At 55.0% G+C, this 27,259-nt stretch overlaps 2 protein-coding genes across 4 annotated transcripts; one reads left to right on the forward strand and one right to left on the reverse strand.

Annotated features, from left to right (window-relative positions):
• Positions 1 to 641: 641 nt before the first annotated feature.
• Positions 642 to 12,385, reverse strand: CALY (calcyon neuron specific vesicular protein). Of its 3 annotated transcripts, none has more exons than XM_004265693.4 (6): positions 12,188 to 12,374; positions 4,453 to 4,595; positions 3,411 to 3,527; positions 2,685 to 2,798; positions 1,321 to 1,686; positions 642 to 954 (listed from the first exon to the last, which is right to left on the reverse strand). In XM_004265693.4, exons 2-5 carry the CDS (start codon positions 4,573 to 4,575, stop codon positions 1,354 to 1,356), a joined length of 687 nt encoding a protein of 228 aa, XP_004265741.1. In that variant the 5' UTR covers positions 4,576 to 4,595; positions 12,188 to 12,374; the 3' UTR covers positions 642 to 954; positions 1,321 to 1,353. The 3 variants fall into 3 exon arrangements, with proteins under 3 accessions (XP_004265741.1, XP_033276527.1, XP_033276528.1); XM_033420636.2 differs by lacking the exon at positions 12,188 to 12,374 and adding an exon at positions 9,000 to 10,155; XM_033420637.2 differs by lacking the exon at positions 2,685 to 2,798 and having other exon boundaries at positions 12,188 to 12,385.
• PRAP1 (proline rich acidic protein 1) lies at positions 10,880 to 27,129 on the forward strand. The gene is made up of 11 exons (XM_049696898.1): positions 10,880 to 10,929; positions 11,286 to 11,341; positions 11,562 to 11,670; positions 11,913 to 12,007; positions 12,655 to 12,836; positions 15,637 to 15,706; positions 24,618 to 24,843; positions 25,093 to 25,159; positions 25,810 to 25,859; positions 26,392 to 26,495; positions 26,625 to 27,129. Exons 1-11 carry the CDS (start codon positions 10,880 to 10,882, stop codon positions 26,846 to 26,848), a joined length of 1,233 nt encoding a protein of 410 aa, XP_049552855.1. The 3' UTR covers positions 26,849 to 27,129.
• The last annotated feature ends 130 nt before the right edge of the window (positions 27,130 to 27,259 follow it).

A 27,259-nucleotide genomic window follows, 5' to 3' on the forward strand; every position in this document is an offset into this window, starting at 1 on the left:
AGGGCGGGGGAAAGAGTCTTTGCTCGCCTGTTCTACTGCAGGGTCTGCACTGTGGGTCACGCTGCGGGGCCGGGGCTACCGCAGGGGGCCGGGCAGGCCACCCAGAGCCGAGCCCCAGCCCACACCCTGACACTGGCCAGAAGCCACGGCCCTCTTGGCCTGGGTCCGTCCCAGGAGCCTGTCCTGGTGCGGCGAGGTGGTCCGCGGGACCCCGCACACGGCGCGGGGAGGGTGGAGCCCTGCTCCTACTGCCCGTCTAGGCTTAGGTTCGCCCAGAAGTGGTACCAGCAGCATCAGTTCCTGCTGTTCGCTACTGAAAACCAGGGGAAGTCTTAAGAGGATGCAGCACAGGCAACTCGTTTTAATTTGAAATGGCTTAAATTTCATCTCAGCAATCCTGGGTTTTAGTTCCAGGAGGTGAGAGAATTTCAGTTTAAGATCTGACTCCGACCTCGCGGTGTCAGGCGGGTGGGGTCCGCGCTGTTAGATGCTCAGAGGGCTCCTGGGGTATGAGAGCCATAGGGAATCTCATTAATGAAGTTGTCACTTCTGGGAAATGTCTTTAACAGTTTAGAGAGATTAAATGTATAAATTAATGGCGTATTAATTAAAGAATAAGTGAAGACATATACAAAGGTTACTAGGTTAATAAATGCTTTTAAATTGAGCTTTAAAGCTTGAGAAGAGCTGGGCAACGGGGGACAGAATTCGGGCCCTCGCCCGAATGGGGCTGGGGGGTCAGGAAAAAGGCCGGAGAGCCGAGGATGCTCAGGAGAAGCGCGAGATCCAGGTGGAGGTGAATCTTTACTCAGAGAAAAGCGACAGAGCTAGAGGCTCACGGGGCGGGGGGCGTCAGCGAGGGGGCCTGGGAGCAGGGGCACGACCACGGCGACCACAGCGACCACAGAGCGGCGAGCGTCGGGCGAGGGCGGGCACAGGTGCCGGCGTGGGACGCTGCGAAGACAGAGGGGAGGAGGGGTGAGGCCGGGCAAGTTGGGGCGGGCGCACGACCACACCGCCCACCTGCGTGCGAAGAAATGAGGCTGAACTCCGCCCTCCCGCCTCCAGTTCGCCTGATCCCGCCCCCCACTGACCCCGCCCCCCCACACTCCGGTCCCCGACCCCCGCGCCTTGCCCACGCCCCCCATCCCCCATCCTGCCCTGCCCACGCCCTCGTGCCTGCTCCCTGCCCGAGACCCTCACGCGGTCACAGGGGTCGCCAGGGCGGACAGCACCCCTGAGTGAGCCTCCGGCCGACCGGGCCGGCGCCCTGCCCCTCCCGGGGGTGGTGGGGCGGATAGGGAGGAGGGTCCCACCTACCCGGACGGGCTGCGACCCGGAGGCCAGAGGCCATCACTGGGGGGCTGGGGGCGGCGCGCTCCCCTCCACCTTCTGCGCCGCCTCCTTCTCTCCTGGCGCCGAGGCCTCCCCCGAGGGCTTCCCCGAGGGCTTCCCCGAGGGTTTCCTCGAGGGCTCGGTGACCGCCGCCATGGCCGCGCGGGCGGGCGCCTTGTGCGCCTTGGGCGCCTCCTTGAAGGCGTGGTAGCTCGCGGACAACCACGGGGTCTCCGTGCCGTGCTTGCGGCCCACTGGGTAGGCCCCGATGGCCGCCAGGAGGCTGCGGTGGTGCTCAGGGTCCAGCTCGGTGTAGTACATCTCCAGGGTCAGCGGGGTGCAGATCTTGTGCTGCGGAAGGGGGCCGGTCAGGGGCGGGGGTGGGGGGAGGTGTGGCGGCCGCGCCCCTGGGCTCGGGTGTGCAAAACGGGGTGCATTTTTTCTCAGTGGCATCAGCCGCGATGCGGGAGCCACGTCCGTGGGCCACCCGCGGGCGGGCGGTCACCTCTGCTTTTGAGCAGTTCGGTCATACTGTAGACAGTGCCCCTAAATACACTGATTTCTGCCGTAATTTCAAGCCATCAGGGGTAGGCCTGCAATTCAGACCTGGAGGCTCCGCAGAGAGCCAGCCCTTCTCCGAACGCACCGGTGGCCGGTGGCCATGGCCTCCTCCTGAGTGAAGGGGAGGGGGCTCAGCGAGTGCCCCGCGGCCCGCCCCCACCCCGCGGGCCCCCGAGGGAATCCCAGTGAGTGAGGGCCGTTAGCAGCCCGGTGCACCCCTGGAAGTACAGTGGGGGCTCGTGGCCTCTGTGGGGGGAGCGCTCCCCTCTCGGAAATCACGGGGAAAGGGGGACGATTTATCTACTGAAAACTTAGAGTCTTGAAAAAATACACTGAAAATGGTAAAAGTCACCATAAGCAAAGCTGCGAGAAAAGAAACAAGGATGGGGGAACACTTTCCAAGCATACAGAAAACGTCAACATCCTGTGACATAGAAACACACCACATACAAGTGAGGGAGGCTTCCCTCCACCTGGACCTCCTTCCTTATGCTTTACTTTTTAAATTACAAGAAGAGAAAACCTCTCGCTAAAACACCTTTTCTTTTAATTTTTCTAAAGATAGCACTTGAATATACCTGGAAGGTGACGGGGTTTGAGGGCCTTTGCAGGTCACGTTCCCATACAGCTGGGAACACCCCAGACCAACCCTCCTGGGGGTAGCTTGGGGGAGAGGAGGGGAGGCACCCCGTCCTTCCACAGGACACCCCCCTGGGACCCTCCCTGGCACTCTGCCTGCAGGGTGCGACTGCCCTTCCCAGCCCCGGTGCCCAGTCCACCGGCCTTACCCGAAGCAGGAAACCGTCAGGGCAGCTGAACTGGTCATACCAGATGGCCTTATACATGATCAGGAGGCAGCCCATGAGCGCCATGGTGAAAGCGATCATCCGCCCTGTGGGCATCTGGGGGGTGGGCAGGTGCGGAGAGGAGAGGTGGGGTGGTGAGGCTGTGCAGGGCCCGGGCCGCGAACCTCAGGGCCGGCGCCCATCGCGCACACAGCCCAGGGCTCACCGGCCTCTCAGAAAGGATGGGGAAAGGGGAAAGGGGCAGAGTTACTACTGAGAAATGAAAGGCTTTAGAAATGGTACCCTAAAAGTTATAAAAAAGCCACCATCAGTAAGCTGAAGAGCTAGAAAAGGAAGGGAAAACACATTTGCCAGAGACACAGCAGGAAAAGTGAGCCTCCATCGTCTACGGGAAATCGCGAGTCACCGAGGAAGAAACGAACGACCCACTTGGGAAAGGGTGCAGGGCGCAAGCAGGCACTGTGTCTCCTGCCAGGGGCTCCTCCGAGGGCGGCGGCTGCCCGCACCCCACGTTACAGCAGCAGCAGGGAGGCCGGCAGAGCCCTACCTCTGATGGGGTGATTCCCTGTCCAGCTCTACTGAGAGCAGGGCCCTGACCAAGGGCCCCCAGCCCACCCAGTCCAGAGCCTGGGTTCCCACAGCTTGCAGCTGCCTCTCCACCTCCCCTGCCCTGACTCCCCATGGAATTGGCGGGGAGGGTTGGGTTACCCTGCTACGTGCATCCTCTGGGTGGCCGCCGCCCAGCTTCTGGGCCTCTAGGTCGGAGAACTTTGTCGGCTGGTCCCCGGAGGACAGCTGGTATTCCGTCTGTGTCTTAATGACAACCTGTGGGAAGAAATGATGCAGGAGGACCCTGAACTAGGGGGGCTGGGAGGGAAAGGGGGCAGGGGGCAGCTGCCCGCAGTGGTGTGGGTGCTAGTGGCAGGGCTCTAGTGGCTACCAGCTGACACCAAGGGAGGGGGACACTGGAAGTCGGCCAGGGCCGTGGCAGCCCAGGGCCTGGCCAGATGATGGAAAGAGCCCCTACGTCTGCTGGCTGCCTTCGGCTCTGAGGACGCTAGCTGTCCCTGCCAGAAGCTTCCTCTTCCAGGGTACCACAGCTTGGTCCCCTCCTCCAGGAAGCCCACCACTGAGCCTTCCCTTTGGGAACCAGGTCCAGAACGGTAGCAGGCATGGTCGAAGCCCACACAGATCTCTGGAGAACTGCCCTCGGCTCATGGGAGCAATGCTGGGACGTGCCCCCTGCCCTCGCCAATGGCTGACGGGGGCCTCAGGCTGGGACAACTCTGCGTGCCATTCACTCTCCAGAGCTCCGGTGGGGTCAGGCAGGGCTGTGCCTGAGCTGAGCTCTGCTTCTTACAGGTCCCTTCTGAGAGCTCCCCCTCCACCCACCCCTTGCCCAAGGACCTCATCTCAGGCTGCAATCCAAGAAAGAGCACGCCCAGCAGAGGAAGGGGGTAGTTTTTGCTGCTGAGCCCCTGCTGGACCGCAGGCAAGCTGGGCACTGTCTGTGAGAGCATGTGAATCCTCACCACCACCTGTGGCCAGTTTACCCTGGTTTGCAGATGAGGAAAGGGCAGTTCTGGGTGGCGGGGGGAGCCGATCGGGGCACACAGCAGGCTCAGCCTGGCCCTTCCTCCACTTGCTCAGCTGCCCCTTAGAGGAGGCCACACCTAAAGCCACCTTGCTAACGCCCGTGTGTTTCCAGGGCAGGATGACACAGGCCTCCACGCTGGCCCAGGCCCCTCACCTGGTCGGAGAACGCAGGCTGTAGCTGGCTGACATCCAGGGGACTGATCAGAGGGACGCTGTCCATGGTAGCCCCGTCCCCGGAGCCTGTCTTCCCCGAGAAGCTGCAGTTCAGCTTCACCATGGTGGATGGCAGTCCTCGTCCTGTCCAGAGGCAGACACAGGGTCACTGGCCACATAACAGATGTCCACACCAGCTGGCTCTGGAGTGAGAGGGCCCCAGGCTGGCCCTTATGCTCCTCACGCCAGAGGTGGGTTGGGCCGTGGGTGGCCAGGCCAACCTCCCCAGGACAAACCGGGTGAGTCCAGCCGCAGGATTCTAGTCCCTTCCTGCCCCCTGGACTCCCTTTGGCCCCCACAGCCGTGCAGGCGAGAGTGCCTCTGACTGGTGACTGCCTGGCAGAGTCTTCCACTGGCCCACCTGCTCCAGGAGATATTCTAAGGGCAGCAACCAACAGAAAACAATCCCAGATAGAAGCCTGGAGAGTAGGGTGGCCAGTACGGTACGCCAGGTTAAATCTGAATTTCAGATAAGCAACGGATGCTTTTGCTTTTTATGATATATCCATGTAATATGCAATACAGGAACATATTTATACTAAAAAGTATTGTCTATCTGAAATTCAAATTTAACTGGGTGTCCTATGTTTTATCTGGCAACCCTACTGGAGATGCAGGAAGTAACAAAGAGCTACAGAAAGAGGATGCTGGTGAATGAATCCAAGAGCTAACTGCACAGAGCGTGGCAGTAATGGTGTACATGGACTGGACCATCTGGGGAGCTGGAACGCCCTGACAAGAACAGGAGTGGGGGGCAGGCAGGAGGTGGGAGGGACCTGCATGGCTTGGAGGAGCACAAAGCTTCCTGGGGGAGGTCAAGATGGTTTCACTTCTAGGCTGACTGATAAGAGAAAAGGAACACAGCAAATGACTTGAAACTGAAAAAACAGAAACACAAAATATACTCAGTCAATCAAAAGGAGAAAGAAATGGTCCCATGTCCACTAAGAAATTAAATCTCTTATTAAAATCTTCCAACAAAGAACTCCAGGCCCAGGCAGCATCACCCCTGGATTCTACCAATCATTTAAGGAGGAAATCATGCAAATTTCATACAAAACTCATCCAGAGGGAAGAACACGGGAGCACACCCCAGCTTGTGAAGCCAGCACGACCTCTATCTCAGAACTTGGCAAGGACAACGAGACAGAAGACCTCGCAGGCCATGCTACCCACCAACACCAGTGCCAAGGCCCCAGATAAAATGCAAGCATGTGGAATCCAGCAAGATATTAAAAGGTTGGGTGTATTCTGGAAATTTCACATCTGAAAGCAATCATTATTTTCACCATATGAACAGAATAAAGAAGAAAAATGATCTCATCAATTTCAATAGTAGCTGAAAAAGTATCTGGTAAGGTTCAACATTTGTTTACTATTTTAAAAAATCTATTGGAATTCCCTGGTGGTCCAGTGGTTAGGACTTCATGCTTTCACTGTCGAGGGCCCAGTTCAGTCCCTGGTCTGGGAACTAAGATCCCACAAGCTGCGCGGCACAGCCAAAAAAAAAAAAAGAAAGGGAGATACAAGGCCCTTTATTATCAGTTCTATAAATGATGGTGATTTATAGAGGTCCTAGCCAAGCCATATGGCAGGAAAAAGAAATAAGAGGTACAAAGCCTGGATGAGATTAGGTAAGACTCTCATTATTCACAGAGAAAGCATCTTCTGTGTGTAGAAAATCTAAGAGAATCTGCGTATAAATTATACGGGTTGGAAAGTGAGTTCAGCAGAGTTGATGGGCTTAAGGTATTCAGAAATCAGTTCTGTTTCTATGTATCAGTGACAAAAAATTAAAACATAATTTGTTGAAATATTCCACTTACACAGTATCAGAGATATCGAATGCTCAGGAGCAGGTCTAACAAGAGATTAGAAGGACCTCCCTGTGGAAAACCAGAAGAAACCTCTGTCAAGACACTATTGACTGGGACTTCCCAGGTGGTCCCGTGGGTAAGACTCCACGCTCCCAATGCAGGGGGCCCAGGTTCGATCCCTGGTTAGGGAACTAGATCCTGCATGCCTGCCACAACTAAGAAGCCTGCATGCCACAACTAAGACCCTGTGCAGCCTAAATAAATTTTTAAAAAAAAAAGACATTATTATTATTAATTTATTTTTTGCGGTACGCGGGCCTCTCACTGTTGTGGCCTCTCCCGTTGCGGAGCACAGGCTCCGGATGCGCAGGCTCAGCGGCCATGGCTCACGGGCTCAGCCGCTCCACGGCATGTGGGATCTACCCAGACCGGGGCACAAACCCATGTCGCCTACATCGGCAGGTGGACTCTCAACCACTGCGCCACCAGGGAAGCCCCTAAAAAAGACATTATTGACTGAGACCAAATAACTCCTAAATTCCTTAAATAAATGGGGAAATATATGGTCATGGATTTTGGAAGTTTCCATGTTTAAAAACATCATTTCCCCTCAAAGTGTAGCTATAGAATCAATAAATCCCAATCAAAATTCCAAGGTGAAATTTTTTAAAAATATATCAATAGTTATGTATTTTTAAAATAAATTTATTTAATTTATTTTTGGCCGTGTTGGGTCTTCGTTGCTGTGCGTGGGCTTTCTCTAGTTGCAGCGAGCGGGGGCTACTCTCATTGCAGTGCATGGGCTTCCCGTTGTGGTGGCTTCTCTTGTTGTGGAGTACAGGCTCTAGGCACGCGGGCTTCAGTAGTTGTGGCGCATGGACTCAGTAGTTGTGGCACATGGGCTTAGTTGCTCCGTGGCATGTGTGATCTTCCTAGACCAGGGCTCGAACCCGTGTCCCCTGAATTGGCAGGCGGATTCCCAACCACTGCGCTACCAGGGAAGTCCTTTTTGTGTGAATTTGATAAACTTTGTAATTTTATATGGAAGGCAGAGGGACAAGGATACTCATAACATCTTGGAAAAGACCGAGGGGGGCACTTGTCTGCCAGGCGTCTAGCTTGTCACATAGCCGTGTGGTATCCCTGCGTGATGTACAAAGACCCATGTGACACACCCTATACACACGGACCACGGAGATGTCACTGCAAAGCTTGGGGATGGCCACCCAACGTCCACATGGCAAACAGTGGACCCAATCCCCACCTCACACCCCACACAAAAATCTACTCCCGGTGGATAAGCCAAGATGGAAAAGCGTCGTGGAGATAATACAGGAGAATATTTTCCTGGTCTCAGGGAGGGAAAGAGTTTTTCAGTATCACAAATAAGTGCTAACCACAAAAGAAAATATTGATAAAAGAACTACATTAAAATTAACAGCTTCTTATAAAAAACGTATGGTTACCAAAGGGGATAGCAGGGGTAGGGGGAGATAAATTAGGAGTTTGGGATTAACATATACACACTACTATATATAAAATAGGTAAACAACAAGGACCTACTGTGTACCACAGGGAACTATAATCAATATCTTGTAATAACCTATAATGGAAAAGAATCCAAAAAGGAATAGCTATATATGTATAACTGAATCACTTTGCTGTACACCTGAAACTAACACAACACTGTAAATTAACTACAGTTCAATTAAAAAATTAAGAGCTTCTGCCCATCAAAACACAGCCTTCAAAGAATGGAAACAGAAACCAAGACTGGGAGAAAATATTTGCAACCTGCAAATGAGAAAGGACTTGTTGTGGGTTCAACAACAAGACGAGCCCAAGCCCTAACCTGGGCACCTGTGAACGTGATCTTATTTGGGAATAGGGTCTCTGCAGATCTAATCAAGTTAAGATGAGCTCATACTGGATTAGGGTGGACCCTGATCCAATGACTGGTGTCCTTATAAGAAGGGAGAAATTTGGACACAGACACACACAGGAAGGAAGCCATGTTGAAGATGGAGGTGGATACTAGAGGGAGGTGGCCACAAGCCAAGGGACTCCTGGGGCCACCGAAGCTGGAAGAGGAAGGAAGGAGCCTCCCCTGGAGCCTCAGGGGAGCTCGGCCCTTGCAGCATCTTGATGTCCCGCCTCTTGCCTCCAGAGCTGTGCAAGAACGAACGTCTGCTGTCTGGAGCCGCCCAGCTATGGTGGAAGCCAAGATGGGTCAGGCATCTACCGTATAAACAGAGCGTCTCGAGCTGGTCAAGAAAGACAGGCAGATCACCCAAGAGAAAAATGGACAGAAGAGGATTTCCAATGGCCATGAATACTGAAATGCTGCTCACTCCATTATCCTTGAAGAGACAAATTGCGGGGGTGGTGGTGGGGGAGCGGGGCGGGGGGAAGCCGAACACCAGGACAGGGAGAGCAGGAACACAGGCCGCCACAGGGTGGGGTGGGGCCGCTTTATCTAGGGTGTTGAACCTGTGACGGCCTCACTCACTCCTGGGCAGACACCCCGCAGGAAGGCAGGTGTGCATCCACGTGCACAGCAGCACTGCCCACAGACGCGCGCACCACGGGGCATCTCCACAGTGGAACAAGCACATGAATAGAGGCGTTTCTGCGAGGTCGTCAGAGCAGGGAAGGGAAGGGACCACGCTACCTGCAAGAACAGCCCTGAATCACAAAGCCAGCGTCGGCCAGAAGAAGCCAGGCACACATGAAGGGTCGAGAATAAAGAAACACAACAGCCTTGTTTAGGACCCCATCCCGCGCTCAGGAGCTCGGAGGTGCGGCCAATGCTCCTGCATCTGCAGAGTCCCGGGTGGTGCCCTTGGGGAAGGGGAGCGTCTTCGGGGCGGGGCGGGCGTTTCCGGTCTTCTCTTGGATGCTGGACGCCTGGGGTTCACTTATGACGAATCATTAGGCTGCACGTTTGCTTCGTGTCCTCTTCTGAGTTCGTTATATTTCACAACAAAAAAGGTTAAAAACAAACAAAACCAAACGACAGCGGGCAGGTAGCAGAGGCACAGCCAGGCCATGCCCTCTCCCAGGACTGAACAGCCTTTTGACAACTGTGCCCTGGCTGTCCCCTTCCTAACGAGGACCTCGGGCTGAGCTTTCCGCCCTGGCCTCCGAATGTGGCCCCTCCCTCGCCACTGCCTGCATCCACCCTGCAACCCCCAAACTTCTGTCCTGAGCGACCCTCCTGGGCATCAGCTCCACCACCGCAGGTGCCTGCCAGGCCCTCACTCAAACCCCAGCAGCCAGGCCCTGCTGTGGGTGCCGGTGCGGGCAGGCCAGGTGGGAACGCAGAGGGGGAGCCCCTGCCAGCGGCAGAGTCAGACAGACCTGCAGGACATGTGGGAGGCACTGGGCAGGGAGGCTCGGGGCGGCCACTGTGGGGAGGGCAGGAAGCCCCCGGCCCAGGCTGGGAGAGGGGCCGCCGCATCGTGGCATCGTGGACTCACTCCCCAGGCGCCCGCGGAGGAGGCTTCTCTTAGGGTCTTGAGCCGGCGCCCTTCCCCGGATGTGCGCGCCTTGCCCGGGCCGTACAGACCGGCAAAGCGTCCCCACTCCCCACCCACCCCAGGCTGAGGCGGTGTGCTCTTCCTGAGGTGGGTCGAGGCCTGGCCGGGCCTCGGCCTGTGGATGACGTCTGGGCACCTGGGCACCTGCCCCAGGCGGGCGGGACATCTGTCCTTCTTCGCTCGTACCGCGCGTATATGACGTCCACGCTCCACGAGGCAGAGACGGACAAGGAGCCATCAACATATAAATAAAAGAAGGTCGGGCGATCCGTGCGAAGAAGGAAATAGAGATGAAAACCGCCGAAAGGGGGCCGCGGAGGAGGGCGGGGGGGAACGACTGGGCACTGCAGGGGAGGGCTGTGCGAGGTGGGGACAGCAAGCGCCCCGGCCTTTAGGGGAGCTTGGCGAGGGGCTGGGGAGGGTGCCCTCTAGGGGGAGGGGGCTGGGGGCCTTCACGCAGCAGACGCCCCGCGACTCTCAAACCCAACCTGCGGTTTACAGACAGGAGCCGGGAGGGGCAGAGGGGGCACAGCCCCCACCCCCGCAAACCTGTCAATCTCAGCTTGGTGGCCACGCCCCCTGGAAGGCGGAAGGCCGAGGTCTCCCCCTCCTCTCCCGCAGGAGGCCCCTATCCATACGAGCTCCGCCTCTGGGTTCCCTTTAAGCCAAACGTAAGCTCCAACTCCTCTGCCTCTGCATGACGTCCACGTTACATCATCTTGGGTTTCCATGGCAACAGAGACAGGCAGGCAATGAGACGTCTTCTTGAAGAAAAGACCTGGGGGCCCAACGGACCCTCTGCGTCTGACTCTAGGCGCCTTGTTCCAGGCAGAATGCTGGGGTAGGGGCTGGGCTGCATCTGGGAAGCCCCCCTCCCGCAAAATTCCTTTCCCTGCCTGAGTCATGCAGACCCTCTGGGCAGGCTGGCTGGGCTCATTCACACGACAGACACTTAGCTCCGTGGAATGGGAGGGGTCTTCCCTACTCCTCCCACCGGCCCCCTCCCTCCACGATGCGCTGTAATTGTGCCTTCGACAGCGGATCAGCTGCTCCCCGCTCGCCGTAGGCTGCTGGGCTGGGATGTGGGGCGGTGTACGTCTCCTCTACGAGGCTTGGGGAGGGGGCACAGGTTGAGCAGTGAGGTTGTGCTGAGGCTGCGATGGGTGGCTGGACGGGAGGGCACGGACCCTCAGCCGAAAGCCCTCAGGAAGCTTGGCTGCAGGTCACGTCACAGACTCGCTTTCACACATACGCCACCCTGGGATGCTGCGTCACTCGGAGGTATGCACCGGCGCCTGCATGTGCGGGCGGGCACGAGCGTCCTGTGTGCATTGGGCGTGCGTGTGACAACGGAGCGCGGGGGGCCTGCGCGCTTTGCCGAACCCGCAAGGCCCCCGCCCCCGCGCCGCCCCTTCCAGGCCCAGCCACAACGCCCACCCAGGTGCGCTCCCACCCGTTGCCCTGCAGGCCGATGGTGGGTTTGACTGCCGGTTCAAGGGCAGGTGGACTGCAGGCGCCAGCCCAGCCCTGAGAGGCCCAGGCGAGCGGGGCAGGTGGGGGGAGGTGCAGGTCTGCCCCCGGCTTCAGCGTCCCAAGTACCAGCCACCTGTGGCTCCGCACCGAGAGCCCGCGGCAGGCGGTTCTGGACAAATGCCCTCTCTCCGCTTCTTGGCCACGTCCCGCCTTCCACGCAGCCTCCCTCACCTCCGCCACCACCGTGCCGTTGCCGGCAGCGCTTCGTGATCTGGTCCGTCGGAAGCCCCTTCTGCCTCCCCCACCCCCTCAGGTAGAGCTGAACCTCAGGTAGAGCTGGAACTGGCACCCCTTCTCCACCTCGGGACGCCCATCTCCCACTGGCTCTCTCAGACCTGCAGAGGTGGAGCTGGCTCGCGGGGAGGGGGCTGCAGTCTCCATGGGACAGGGGGAGCTGATGTCCAGCAGTCCTACCCCCACCCGAGCTGCCCCGCTCTACCGCGGACGGGAATCTGGGAGGCACGTCGGGTCTGCGCAAGGCTGGACACCCACGGCCCTTCTGGAACATCCAGGCAGGGACTCTTCCCGCGGAGGCCCCGGATCCTCGGGGGGCCTGAGGACAACCTCCTGCGCTTGGGCCGACCCCTGCCCGGCCGGCTGCCAACGGGTCAGCCGCAGTTCCCCCCCCCCCCCCGCCACTCTCTCACCGCTGCACACGCCCCTCGCACATCCGTGCACACACACCAGTATACCTGCGACCCCCGCACACCCAACACTCGTGCGCACACTCGGCCCCCCACCCGCCCCCCAGCTCCGCTCCACAAGGACAAATGTGCAAATGGCTCACAGGCGGCTCCAACGGGCAGCTGCAGCAGGATGCAGTCGCAGGACAAGGATGCGGAGGAAGGATGCGGTTCCAGACGCTTCTCAGCTGGGGCGCGGCGGGGGAGGGGCCGAGCCCCAGACCGAGGCTGCCGTTGTTGCCAGGGAGATGCAGGCTGGAGGAGGCGAGCACTGCGTCTGCCGCCGCCGCCCCGCCTCCCACGCGTGCCCGTAGGAGCTGTGCCGCCCCCCCAACCTGTCACTGGCTTAGACACGCACACCGCATCCACCCACGGCACACATCTCACACACACACCATTCACACGCTGCACACACATATACATACACCTCACACACTCACACCACCGCACTGCAGGCGGGGCGGGGAGGGGACAGACACCCTGGCCAGCATCCTACCCTGGGGATGTCCAGGCTCCCAGACACCACCTTGTCGGGGGCGCAGTCTTGCCCCCTTTGGTCCGCTTGGTTCAGGCACAGCTGGGTTGGGCCCCCACCCGCCCAGAGGGCCTCCTCCTCACGGCTCGGCGTCCAAAGCCCCGACTGTCCGCTTTCGGAGGGCAAGCCTGTGGCTCCTGGTAGCCGCTGTGGCCCAGAGCCTGCACAGCGCCAGGCATAGAGCAGCCGCCGCGCAGGCGCGTTGTCCGAGTGAGCAGGTGAGCGGGGCCCGTGGTCTCAGGACCCCGGGGCTCAGCCCAGCAGGGTCGGGGCTCCACACCTGGGCTCACAGCTGGCCGAGGAGCGATGGCGCGGCTGTGTCATGCCTTTTTGCTGTTGACTAGTGCCCCGTGTTGCGGATGTGTCCCGTCTTATCTATTCAGTCGCCAGGCTCTGGACTGTTCGTCCCGGGTGTGTCTACTGTTGACAGCGTTGCCGCCAGCGTTCTTGGACTAGTGTTTGTGTGGACACAGGGCTTTCATTTCTCTTGGGCAGGTACTTAGGAGTGGAATTGCTGGGTCGTATGGTAGTTTACATGTAGTTTTTAAAGAAAATGTTTTAACTTCTTTCCAAAGTGGCTGCAGCATTTCATATTCCCATCAGCGGTGCAGAAGGGCTTGGCTTCACCCCCGCCCCGGACGCGTGTTACCATCTCTCCTTTTTGCTGCAGCCGTCTGTATTCGCTCGCGAGGGCTGCCATAACTAAGTACCACAGACCGAGTGGCTTAAACAACAGGAATTATTTCCTTATGATTCTGGAGGTTGGAAGTCAGACATCAAGGTGTCGTCAGGGTTGGTTTCCTCTGGACCTCTCTCCTTGCCTTATAGAGGCCCGCTTCTCCCTGTGTCTTCAGATGGCCTTTCCTCTGCGTGTATCTGTGTCCTAATCTCCTTTTCCTTTTTTTTTTAAGCCTTTAAAAAAAAAATAATTAATTATTGGCTGCATTGGGTCTTTGTTGCTGCGCGCGGGCTTTCTCTAGTTGCAGCGAGCAGGGGCTACTCTTCGCTGCGGAGCATGGGCTCTAGGCACGTGGGCTTCAGTAGTTGTGGCTCGCGGGCTCTAGAGCGCAGGCTCAGTAGTTGTGGAGCACAGGGTTAGCTGCTCCGCGGCATGTGGGATCTTCCCGGACCAGGGCTCGAAGCCATGTCCCCTGCATTGGCAGGCGGATTCTTAACCACTGCGCCACCAGGGAAGTCCCTAACCTCCTTTTCTTATAAGGACACTAGTCAGAATGGATTAAGGCCACCCATATGACTTCATTTTAACTTAATTATCTCTTTAAAGACCATATTTCCACATACTGTCACAGGCTGAGGTCCTGAGGGTTAGGGCTTCTACGTATGAATTTTGGGAGGAAACAATTCTGCTCATAACGCTGACCTCGTACCCACTAGTAGGATGAGTGATATCTCACCGTGGTTTGAATCTGCATCCCTAATAACTAATGATGCTAATGTCAACAAAAATTAATCAGTAGTCCATCTAAGGAAGAAATAGAGAATTTTATTCAAGGCAACCTGAGGATTATAACTCAGAAAACTCTGAGGACTGTTCAGCTTGCTAGAAGTTGAAGGCACAGCTCTATACATTTTCAAGACAAAGCGTCGTTCATCGAAATGACCCTGACATTTTATGTAAAGTTCACCGAAAATACACACTCCAGCTCTACACGTATGAATCGAGTGCAGGTCACCATGACCGTAACAGTACTAGGAAAAGAAGGAAGGAGGGAAAAAAAAAATGATCTTTTTGGTGAGGCAGAGATTCTTGCTCTTGAGGAAGGCCCAGGGCGGAGAGTATGGCCTGCTTAAATTTTCTTGTCTTGTCTTAAAAACATACATTTTATTCCATCATTAACTATACATCTCTTCGTGGGTTTCTTAGCCACCTGTATATCTTTGGTGAAATGTTTGTTTAAATGTTCTGAACATTTTTCAATTGGGTTGTTTGTCTTGTTGTTACTGAGTTTTTAAAACTCTTCATATATTCTGGATACAAGTCCTTCAGCAGGTAGAAGATTTGCAGTCTCCCCCAGTCTGTGACTTGTCTTTTCACTTTCTTGATAGTCTCCTTTGAAGTGCAAAAGCTTGTAGTTTTGATAAAGTCCAAGGAATCAATTTTCTCTTTTATGTGTCGTGCTTTTGGTGTTGTGTTAAGAACTGACCCAAGGCCATGAATATTTTCTCATTTTTTCTTCCAGTGGTTTTGTAATTTTAACTTTTACATTTAAGCCTATGATGCATTTTGAGGTAGCTTGTGTGTACGATCAAGTTATAGGTCTAAGTTATTATTATTTTTTGCATGTGGATATCCGGTTGTCTCAGCACCTTTTGTTAAAATCACTAATCTTTTCATGTTAAGTTGTCTTGACATCTTTGTCAACAACCAGCTGTCCATACATATGTGGGTTCATTTCTGGACGCTTAATTCTGTTTCACTGATGTGTGTCTCAATCCTTATGCCTACAGTATGTCTTTTGCCACTGGGGCTTTGTAGCGTTTTGAAGTGGCGGAGTGTATCTGTTCTAATTTTGTCCTTTTAGAAATTGTTTTGGCTCTTCTGAGTCCTTCCATTTTCATATAAACTTTAGGATCAACTTGTCTATTTCTACAGAGTTCTGCTAGAAATTTGATAGGAATTGCATCGAATCTATAGATTAATTCTGGGAGAATAACCATCTTGACGAAGACTTGAGTCTTCTAATCCATGAAGAAAGAATATCTCTCCATTTATTTAGATCTGGATTTTCCTCAGCTCAAGTCTTGTGCTTCTTTTGTTAAATTTATTCCCAAGTATTTTATTACTTTCAGTGCTACTATGAATGAAAAATTCTCCCTAATTTCATTTCAAATTGTTCATTTCTAGTATATAAAAACCATTGATTTTTGTATATTGATCTTATATCCTGAGATCTTGCTAAACTCTAAGTATGGGATCATATCATCTGTAAATAAAGACAGCTATTTTTCCATTCCAATTCAAGCATGATCTTTTCTTTGTCCTGCCTTGTTGTGCAGGCTGGACTCTACAGCACTATGTCGAACAGCAGGGTGAGCGTGGACGGTGACGTCTCCTCCCCATCTGAAGGTGAGAGTTGGTGGTCTTTCACTACTGAATATGATCACCACTGTAAGTTTTTCTGTACATGCCCTTTTACCGGGTTTAGAAAGTTCCCTTCTACTTCTACTTTTTTGAAAGTATTTTTTTTTAAATCATCAATGAGTATTGGCTTCCTGAAAAAGAATTTCAGATTCTTTTTGTGTCTATTAAAATGATCATTTCTTTGTCTTTCATGTTATCTATATAGTATAGTACATTAATTAACTTTTTGAATATTAAACCAACATTGAATTCCTGGGATAAATTCTTTTTTATGTGTTGCTGGATTTCGCTGGTATTTTTTTAAATCTCATAATAGCTTTTTATTATGATTTTTAAAAATCAATTTATTTATTTTATTTATTTATTTTTGGCCGCGCTGGGTCTTCCTTGCTGCGTAGGTGCTTTCTCTAGTTGCAGCGAGCGGGGGCTACACTTCGTTGCGGTGCGTGGGCTTCTCATTGCGGTGGCTTCTCTTGTTGTGGAGCACAGGCTCCAGGCACGCGGGCCTCCGTAACTGTGGCCCACGGGCTCCAGAGCGCAGGCTCAGTAGTTGTGGCACACGGGCCCAGCTGCTCCGCGGCATGTGGGATCTTCCCGGACCGGGGCACGAACCTGTGTCCCCTGCATTGGCAGGCAGACTCCCAACCACTGCACCACCAGGGAAGCCCTCGCTGGTATTTTTTATTAAGGATTTTTGTGTCAATGTCCAGTAGGAATGTTGGTGTGTATATAGCTTTCTTTCCCCTGTAATGTCTTTGTCTACCTTTGGACGCAGGAGGTGCTCTCACCTCCTCTACAGGCTGTGAAAGGTTATTTTTGCTGTTATTCCTTCTCAAGCATTGTCTGCAGGCCTCTGGTGTTTCTGACAAGAAGTCAGCTTTAATCGTGTTGCTGGTTCTCTGCACAGAAGGAGTAGTTTTTCTCTTGCTACTTTCAAGATTTCCTCTTTGTCTTTGGGTTTTAAAGTTTAACTGTGGGCTTCCCTGGTGGCACAGTGGTTAAGAATCTGCCTGCCAATGCAGGGGACGTGGTTTCGAGCCCTGGTCTGGAAAGATCCCACATGCCACGGAGCAACTAAACCCATGCGCCACAACTACTGAGCCCGTGCTCTAGAGCCCTCGAGCCACAACTACTGAGCCCACGTGCCACAACTACTGAAGCCCGCGTGCCTAGAGCCTGTGCTCAGCAACAAAGAGAAGCCACCGCAATGAGAAGCTCGCGCACAGCATCGAAGAGTAGCCCCCGCTGGCCGCAACTAGAGAAAGTCGGCACGCAGCAACGAAGACCCAACGCAGCCAAAAATAAATAAATAAAATTAATTAATTAAAAAAAAATTTAGCTGTGATACATCTTTGTTTTTATCCTATTTGGGGCTCATTGAGCTTATTGGGTTCGTAGATAAATGCTTTTCATCAAATTTGGAATGGTTTTTGCCATTAGTTATTGAAATATTTTTTCTGTCCCTCTCTTTCCTCTACTTGTGGGACTCCATGTATGTGTGTGTATGGTGTGTGCCTGTGTGCGTGCATGTGTGTGTTGCTGTCTCACAGGCTCTGGGCCACCAGGGAAGTCCTTGGGATGCTTTTCATTGTTCTTTTTTTTCTCTTCCTTCAGGTTGGATAATTTCTATTTATGTCTTTAAGTGTTGATCTAACTTAAAGGTATATACTTAAATATGTCTTTTATTAAGCCCTCTAGTAAATTTTTTATTTTAGTTATTGTTTTTCAATTCCAGAATTCCCATTTGATTCTTTTTAAAATGTCGTTTATTGAGATTTATTTATTTAAATCACTTTCATCATATTTTCCTTTAACTCTACACATGGCTTCCATTCATTTTTTGCTCTAAGTCCAATGCCTAGGTCCACTAAGAACAGTTTCTATTACCTGCTTTTCTCCTGAATATTGGTCACACTTTTCCTGTTTCTTTGCCTGTCTTGTAATTTTTGGTTGAAAAATACATGTTTTAATTGGCTCATCATTTGTAACAAATATACTAACCAATGTCAGCTACTAGGAGGGGAAATGGGGATGGGGAGAGGGTATTATGGGAACTCTGATTTTCTGCTTAATTTTTCTCTAACCCTGAAATTTCTTATCAGGGGACTTTCCTGGTGGCCCAGTGGTTAAGAATCTGCCTTCCAAGGCAGGTGACATGGGTTCGATCCCTGATTGGAGAACTAAGATCCCACATGCTGTGGGGCAACTAAGTCCTGGCGCTCTAGAGCCCACGTGCCACAACGGCAGATCCCACGTGCTGCAACAAATATCCCACATGCCACAACTAAGACCCGACACAGCCAAATAGATAAATAAATATTTTTTTGAAAAGTCTATTAACCAAAACAACTAGATGTCTTAGATTATATTTTGAAACAACTATGGATTATGATATTTTCCCCTGAGGGTAGTGGTTAGCTGTTCAGCAATTTCCTGGACTAAATCTGTAGACTGTTTCCTTGTGGTGTGTGGCACTGATCTCCCTGCCAGGGTAATAGATAAATGACAAAGATCCTTCCTCTTAGGACGTTATTTTCAATGATACTTGTTAGTTGTACAAGGACCAGAATTAGAAAAAAATACAGACTAGATTCTATGTGTCCAGTGACAATAAATGGGTGATCAAAGGGTTGTCCTCTGCTTCATATTAGTGTCAGTAGGTCCCCTACAAGTTCTCAGAATAAACATTGCTTAAGGGGTTGGAATGTTATACATTGTTGTTTTGTTGTATGAAGTATTGGGACAATTGATAAAATTAGGATTGAGAAGATTAAGGACAGTGTGCTCCCTGTTTGTTGTGAATGGATCATACAATTGTGTTTGCAAATAAGAAGTACCATTCTGGCTTGATGTGGGGGGCTGTGTTGAGGAGGTTAGGAGGAGTATAATGGTCTGGGTCCCCTAGAAGTTCGGATGAGACTAGTACCAGTATTAGTGAGATTAGAAATAGGAACAAGGCATACCAGATACCTTTAATTGTGCAGTGTGGATGAAACGGGATTTTGTTCATGTCGGATTAGATCCTTGGACTCTTAGAGCCTGTTTCATGAGGAGTAATGGGTGAAGAACTACTAAAGCTGCAGCAATCAGTGAATGGGAGGATAAAGTGGAAGGTGAAGAGCAGGGGAAAGGGTGGCTTTATCCACTGAGAATCCTCCTCAGCTGCATTTGACTGGGTTAGTGCCAATGTAAGGAATTGCTGGAAGGAGATTTGTAATGTAATGTAACTCGCCACAACTAGAGAAAGCCCGTGACAGCAACGAAGACCCAACACAGCCAAAAATAAATAAATAAATAATTTTAAGAGAAAAAAGCTATTTAGCCTCATGATAAGACGTGACCTGTAAATGCTGTGGCTATTAAACAGCAGGATGATTCCAACGTTTCATGTCTGTCGGAAGCTGTAAGGTCCGTCATACAGACCTCTCCCAACATGGGCAAACAAGCAAGCAAAGGGTATGGAGACTCCGTTTCCATTAAGTACCGGCGGATTCACCCATAGTCTCCATCTTGGGAGATGCGGGTTATGGACAAGAAGGCGGTTATTGATACATGATAAAGTATTGCTAGGAATAACCCTGTTAAGATACGTAAAACTAAACAAATACCAAGCTGAGAACCAAATTTCATCATGATGAGAGATTTAATGAGCTGGTAAATCAATAAATGAATCGTTGACAGTTTTGCTTAATGGGTAGGTTTTTCTAATGTTGGTCATTAGTGGGGTTTTTTAAATAAATTTATTTATTTATTTATTTTTGGCTTCATTGGGTCTTTGTTGCTGTGCGTGGGCTTTAGTTGCGGCGAGCGGGGGCTACTCTTCATTGCGGTGTGCAGGCTTCTCATTGCGGTGTCTTCTCTTGCTGCGGAGCACAGGCTCTAGGCACACGGGCTTCCGTAGTTGTAGCACGCAGGCTCAGTAGTTATGGCTCACTGGCTGTAGAGAGCAGGTTCAGTAGTTGTGGTACACAGGCTTAGTTGCTCTGTGGCATGTGGAATCTTCCTGGAGCAGGGCTTGAACCCATGTCCCCTGCACTGGCAGGCAGATTCTTACCCACTGTGCCACCAGAGAAGCCCTGGTCATTAGTGTTTATATAGTTGAAAGACGATGATTTTCATGGCATTGGCCATGGTTACACTCCACATAAGAATAATCATGACATACGCTGGATTTATTTTAAGTACATTTTGGTAGTTAGTTTTGAAGGTTTTCCTTCAAAAGCTTCCTTACTTATGGTGGGCTTGGGTTGATTGTGAGTGGTCGAATTGGTTCTGGCATTGTAATAAGTTTTGGTGGGTCGTCTTTGAGCTTAATGGTTTCTAAGTTTCTTTAGTGGGACTGTTGTTAGTTTGTGGTTATACAACAGCTGTGCCTACGGAGCAGTAGCCTGAGCCTTGTGTTTCTAACAAAACTGTCTTAGGGCTGTTTCTTTTGGGGTTGATAATGGGGCGTGCAGTGATCCTTTTGCTGAAAAAGTTGAGGAGCAGGGATTGTGTTTCAGTTTAAGGGGATGGGAACTGAATAATTTATGCTACGGGAGATTCCGACTTTTTCTGAGGAAGCTGCAGGAACGCTGTGTGGTGTAGGTACGGTACGTGACTGGTGACTGTTACGGGTTGGTCCCTGCTTATTGGTGCTCTGGTTATGATGGAGATCACCCGTGGACATTAAATAGGGTTGTACTTAAGTGTGACGAGGAAGGAGAGCAAACGTAATTTAACTGGGCCTATATGTGTCTGCCGTAGGCTGTGAATAATAGCTTTGGAGCATATACAGAGCGTGGCTTTGAAGAACGCACGTGTGAAGCTGTGGAGCCATGCTAGGCAGGGTTTTCCCTGTCAGTAGTTAGTACAATGAGGCCTAGTTGACTTGAGAGGAGTATGTACGCTGAGGCAGTGATGAATGTATCGACCCCTATTAGGATGATGGGGATGTTGGATCCTGAGATGACGTTGCTGCACCCGAGCAAGGGCGCTTGTCCCCTCGGAGCAGAAAGCAACTCCTGACAGCAGGTGTCTGCAGCAAAGAAAGGGTTTATTTGCAGGCTTTAAACAAGGGCATGAGAGACAAGCCTCAGATCCACTCAGACCAGCTCAGATAAGCCTCCGACCAACCTGATCTTTGAGGGGATTTTTTAAAAAGGGGAACAAAGAAAGAGGCTGGGATTCATCATCGTTTTGTGACATTTCTGTGACATTTGTGAATCTAGTTTCAGGAGTCAGGCTGTCTCTGGTTTACATTCTCAGGCCAGGCGGTCCATGGCTGGGGGGTCTGTGAGCTCATCTTGCCCTGGAGAAACAACCTGAGTGTGTATTAACAATGGTGTCTACAAGGGCAATTTCAGTACATTAGCGATGTTATCAGCAGCAGCCATCTTAGTCACCTGACTCTGGTTGATTAGTGCTCAGTTAGCACAGGATTGAGGTCAGAGGGAACAAGAAAGGGAATAAAGTTTTGGGTGGAGAGACGAATCATGAACTCAGTAAGGGAACTCGGGTTTAGGGGGACTTGGTGTCACTACTACAAATAACTCTCTAATTAAACTGATTGCTGGCGGCAGGGCTGCATTGGTAAGCCTTGGTAATAGTCGTCATCGCCATTAGTGGAAGAAAGGTTTAGGCCACGGGCTAAAATTATGGTACGGCTGTGAATACGTGCGTGATTTGAATGTGCCAAGGAAAATAGTATAGATGATGTGAGGCCATGAGCAGTTCTAAGCCCCTGCAACATCAAGGTGTCGGGTAAGAACACGCACTGCCAGTGTGGCCCGCGGAGAAGCAGCGGTGAGTGGGTTGCGCTGTTATAATTATTCCTCATTAGGATGATGTAAGGATTGGATCTGCTCTGTGGCTTTAAGGGGTTTGGGAGTTTGGGTGCTGCAGCTGCAGGAACCGTAGATTCCACCGTCGGGGCTTCTACACCCGCCGTGCAGTCAGAGGTGTAACGCGTAGAGGGGTGTTTTTACTGTAAAAGCTATTGTGTATGTTAATCGTATGAAAATATTGAATCAAGAGTCAGATGTTGCTTGGGTTCGGTACTGGATCATTAAAAAGTTTGGGGAGAGCTTCCCTGGTGGCGCAGCGGTTAAGAATCCACCTGCCAATGCAAGGGACACGGGTTCGAGCCCTGGCCCGGGAAGATCCCACATGACGCGGAGTAACTAAGCCCGTGCGCCACAGCTACTAAGCCTGAGTTCTAGAGCCCACGAGCCACAACTACTGACCCCGCGTGTCACGACTACTGAAGCCCGCGTGCCTAGAGCCCATGCTCTGCAACAAGAGAAGCCACGACAATGAGAAGCCCACGCACCGCAACGAAGAGTAGCCCCCGCTCGCCGCAACTAGAGAAAGCCCGCGCGCAGCAACGAAGACCCAGTGCAGCCAAAAAAAAAAAAAAAAGTTTGGGGAACCAGTGATATATCCGAGGGGTCCAGCAACTGCAGCTGAGGGCCCAGAGGGCAGGGTGGGCTGGGACGCCCTCCGGCTTCCATCCAAGCAGTCAGCCCTGCTTCGGGTCCCATGCCCCTGGGTGACAGAGCCCAGGGCCAGGGTGGGGCGGAGGCTGTGCGAGTTCCCGCGTGTGGAGAGGTGGGGGGAGGTAGGGCTGCGTCAGGTGGCTGTAGCGGGCAGAAGTCGGGTGCTGGGGAGGGTCATGCGTGTGACATACAGGTGGACTCAGTCACCTCGTCAGCCCAGTCAGGATCCCGGCCCCGACCTCTGTCCAGACACGCCCACACAGGGGCCATAAAGCCTCGAGAGAGAGGAGAGGGCAGGGAGAACGAGGACCGGACGTCTGGATCCCTGGGCCGCTGGCTAGCTGGGTCTGCAGCTGCAGGTCCCCCAGAGCGCTGTCTACACTGAGGAGGGGACCCCAGCATGAGGAGGTAATGCCCAGCGCCTGCAAACCCGGGTCCCCACCCAAACACCCCACCCACAGCTTTGCTGTGTGGTCACTTGGGTCCAGGAGCCTTGGACTCAGGGAACAGCCCCTGGGGCACCTGGGTCCCCAGCGCAGGCCGGTTTCAGAAGGGGGTCGGGGCTCTGTCTGCAAACCAGTGTCTGGCTGGTTCCCAGGAGCGCCGGCTCCTCCCGGGTGTTAAGGGCTTGGGGACAGAACTCTTCCTCCCGAGTCCTCCAGAATGATTGTAGCCCCTGGGCTCCAGCTCCAAAGGCCACCCCTGTGGCTCCTGAGAGAGACCACTGTCCCTTGGGGTCCCTTGACCCTGTGGAGAGTCACCCGGGAGCCCCTGGAAGCGGGTGGGAGGCACCAGGACCAAAGAAGGCAGGTCTGTGACTGACGAAATGAAAGTGGGGGTCAAGACGCTGAGCCGGGGCTGGAGGCTGGGGGGCGATGTGGGCAGGGCAGCTGGAGCCCAAGGGGTCGTCACCCCGGGAGCTGGGGTGTGAGCCCCGGGGAAGCACTGGGGCTCCTCCAGGACCCTGAGGTCAGAGGCCATTTCTCCTGAGGGGGGTCTCCCTCCGCCCCCTCCACCTGTGGCAGCGGTGGGGGGCCCCTCCCCCTCTAAGCCAGCGCTCTCCCCAGCCCTCCTGTCCTGGGGGTTTCTCCTAGGGACCCCAGCGTGGGCCAGGGGCGGGCTGATCAGTGACATGGGGACCTCTTGGTGTCCAGAGCCTCTGTCTGGGGAGAGGCAGGGTAGCTGACCAGACTGGGCCAGTGCCCTGCAGTCCAGGGCAGGCCCCTGCCCTTTGCCCCCTGGGAGTGCAAGGGAACCTCCACCCCAAAGTGCTGAGTCACCGGGAGGAGCGAAGGTCTTTGTGGGGCTGGAATGGGGCATCAGGCAGGAAGCCTTAATGGGCTGCCCCTGGCCCCTCCCCCCCAGCCACGTGCTCCCAGCCCGGCCCAGCTGCGGAGCAGAAACTTTCCTGCCCACGGACTGACACTGCCGAGAGATAGATGCACTGAGGCGTGTCAAACATTCTGAGTTTATTTAAGCAAAACTCGATTCAAATCGGGGCGGCATCCAATCTAGCAGACAGACAGGAGCTCCAAGGAGCTGGACAGAGTGAAAGACTTCTACAGGCCGGGGGTGGGGAGGTGGGGTGAACAAGGAAGTTCCTGTAAGCGAAGGGCGCTGGTTGTGGTCGGGTCACCTTCCTTCAGGGGAAGGCAGGGCCGCGAGTGGCGCCTGGCGGTTCCGGATTGTCTGGCTCAGGATATTCCATCGCGGGGAGGGAGGGGAGGGAGGGGAGGGGAGGGGAGGGGGGGAGGGGAGGGGGAGGGGGAGGGGAGGGGGGGAGGGGAGGGGGAGGGGGAGGGGAGGGGAGGGGAGGGGGGAGGGGAGGGGAGGGGGAGGGGGAGGGGAGGGGAGGGGGAGGGGGAGGGGAGGGGGAGGGGAGGGGAGGGGGGAGGGGGGAGGGGAGGGGAGGGGGAGGGGGAGGGGAGGGGGAGGGGGAGGGGAGGGGAGGGCAGCGCCCACCCGGTACTGAGGCCTCAGTTTGGTGATGAAGGCTCTCAGCCCAGCAACTCCACTGGGGGCCTGTTGTCTTGTATTTTAATAATGCAAAAGACACGGGGCACATGCACACCACACACGCGCACGCTACGCACACCCACACCACGCACACCCACACCACGCACACGGCAATGCACACGCACAGGCACGGGCGGGTACCGTAACCCAACGCCACGCATCCCCGCCGCAGTCAGCCCCGGCCGTCCTCTGCTCTCCCGACCCGGTCTGTCTTGGGTGAGGCCTCCTCGCTGCTGAGTCCCTTAGTCGCCTTCTGTCCTGTGCGTCCCTCCACACTTCCTGCCTTCGGCCATTGCTCCTCAGAGCCCCTGCTTGGGCTGGGTCCTCGAGCTCCTTGAGGTCAGGCTAGACGTGTCCCGGCGGAGCACCCCATCTTCCCCGCCCCTCCTGGGCTTCCCGCCCAGGTAACGGCCCCGGCGTCCACCCACGGCTCTGGGACAGAGCGAAGTGCTACCTGCCTCTGAGGAGCCACGGGCACAGCCTCAGGGCTGCTGCGGGCTTGAGCGCCTGCCAGCTGAGCCCCAAGCCCACGCCCCATCAGTGCTACAGCCCCACTGCGCCAGGCCCCGACGGTGCGGCCGGCACAGGCCGCGGAGCCAGAGGCAACGCTGGGACCACCAGATCCACGCGGTAACCCGGGCCTGCAGGGTGGGGTCCGAGGGCCCGGGAGCAGGTGTGGGCCTGTGGAGGCCCCATCTCTGTGCCTGCGTGGCCTGCTCTGTGACGTGGGGGACAGTAAACCACCTGTGGACCTGATCAGGACCCGGCCCTTGGCCCCCGTGGCTGGACCATCGCCGGCCCTGCCAGGCGTCATGTCTGGAGGTCGCGGGGCAGAGGCAGAGCCTTGCCTGTCTCTCACTCTCCTCCCTGGTCCCCCAGGCTTCTCCTGATCACCAGCCTGGGTGCTGTGTTTCTGCTACAGGCGAGCTCAGCATGGACCCCCCAGGTACGTGCGGGGTCCTCACCCAGCCGCCCCGTGGCTTCCGCCCTCAGCCCCACCAGCAGGGGGTGGAGAAAGGCACCAGCTGGCCTAGGGCAGGGGAGGCGTGGCACCCATGGGATTGCAGGTCCTGTGCACCGGGCGGGCCCGTGGGCACTGGGGGGACCCTCAGGATGAGGGGAGCGGCCCCTCTGCGGGGTCTGATGGACAAGCCACAACCACCCCAGGTGAGCCAGGTGGAGGAGGGGGCCTGATGACGCTCACCTGTGCTGTGAAGCCCAGGGCACTTCCACATGCAGGGCTGCCCAGGGGCCAGGACTGTGCTGGGGCCGTGTTCTTCACCAGCCGTACACCCTGGGAGTGCCAGACGAAGAGGGAGACACAGGAGGACCAGCACAGCTGTCCCACAGCTGCCGGGCACTGGTCACTGGGCTGGGTCACCCGTTTCATTTGCTCCCCTGCTCCACTGGCCCCGCAAGGAAGTACGGGCAGAGGAACCGGCCCCCCTTCCTCAGGCCACCAGGGGACAGGTGGTGCAAGTATAGACCCCATGCTGTCCCCAAGTCTCCCCCAAAGCCACACGGCCTCCAGCCAGTCCCCAGAGGAGGACCCTTGGAGGACCACACTGAGCCTCACTTGCGACCTCTCTCTCCCAGGTCCTCGTCCAGACCAAAGGCAAAGCCGGGGCTGAGCAGGGCACAGAGGAGTGAGTGCCCCCGGCAGCCTCTTGCGCCTTTCCCTGTGCCCCCTTCGGGCCTGCCTTGAGCTGGGAGCCTTCATGCATGGAGGGGGGATCCTGTCCAGCAGCTTTGGGGAGGGGAGGCACGGGAGCCCCTGAGATCTGTGAGCAACCGAGCAGAGCGCGGGGCCTGGAGGATCCAGTCCCCCCTCCTGCCCCGCCCAGCTCCCCTGCTCCCCCGTAGCCTCCAGGGTGGCTCCCGCCCGGGGTGGCCAAGGCAGCAGACTGAGCCAGCCGTGCCCCCTTCCCCTACCCATGTGAGACGGCCGGCCAGGCAGGAGGACGCAGCACCACCTGTAGACTGGGCTCCGCTGACCTCTGCACAGGAGGGAGCCCCGGCCAAGCCCATGGAGCCTTCTCAAGGCCTCCCCTTCGGGGACCTTCCCGGGCCTGACGTCGGCACGCCTGGCCCGAGGGTCTGGGTTGGGGGTTGGGCAGGGGTGCCGTCCTGGGGTCTCCCGCTGCACACAGTGACCTGACCCAGACGCTCTTGCTACAGGGCCTGGGGCGCCCGAGCGGTGGAGCCTCCGGAGAAGGACAGCCAGCTCATGTGGTTCCTCATGGCACCAAAGCTCTTGGCCACCACCGGGGAGAAGCGGCAAGGTCAGGGCAGGCGCTGTCCCCTGGGGAGAGGGGCGCAAGTTCATGGCAGGGGGCTCGCAAGGGGCCGACTTGGATGAGTGAAGCCTCGGCAGGGAAACTGAGGCCACACTTCCCTGTGTCTGTCCCTAGGTGCCGAGGCCCTGGCAGAGACCGAGGACACCCTGGGCCGTGTCCCAAGCCCCAGGTGGGGCCCTGAGCCTGACCATGACAGCCTGCACCACAACTGGCCCGAGGAGGCCCAGGGGGAGGCAAGGCCCTGGGCTCGGGTGCTGCCACCTCAGCAGGTGCTTCAAGGGCCAGAGGAGGACCGAGACCACATCTACCACCCCAAGGAGGAGCCCTGGGAGCCTTGACCCCCCCACAGCTGCAAAAATAAACCCTGCAAAGAGGCGGCGGCCACATATGTCTTCAAGAACAGTGATTGTGGACCCCACCTGCTCTGTCTGGGAGAAGGGGGGCCACAGGCTGGCCCCGGGCAGCCCCAGGCTGACGCTTGGCTCCTTGCACCCAGCGCCCATGGCGCTGGGAGCTGTCTGCTTCTCCCAGGCCTCCTCATGTGCTGGGGTGCGGACGGAGCTACTCTGGGCTCCCCGCGGACAGGACCGGAGAATGGAAAGGACTCAGGAGCAGGGAGCCCAGTCGCTGACTGCTCGGGGACGGGGGGGCAAGTGGACAGGTGCTCAGGGGGACGGGGGACAAGTGGACAGGTGCTCGGGGACGGGGGGCAAGTGGACAGGTGCTCAGGGGGACAGGGGACAAGTGGA

The sequence above is a fragment of the Orcinus orca genome, chromosome 14, assembly GCF_937001465.1.
Source record: "Orcinus orca chromosome 14, mOrcOrc1.1, whole genome shotgun sequence".
Classification (NCBI taxonomy): Eukaryota; Metazoa; Chordata; class Mammalia; order Artiodactyla; family Delphinidae; genus Orcinus; species Orcinus orca.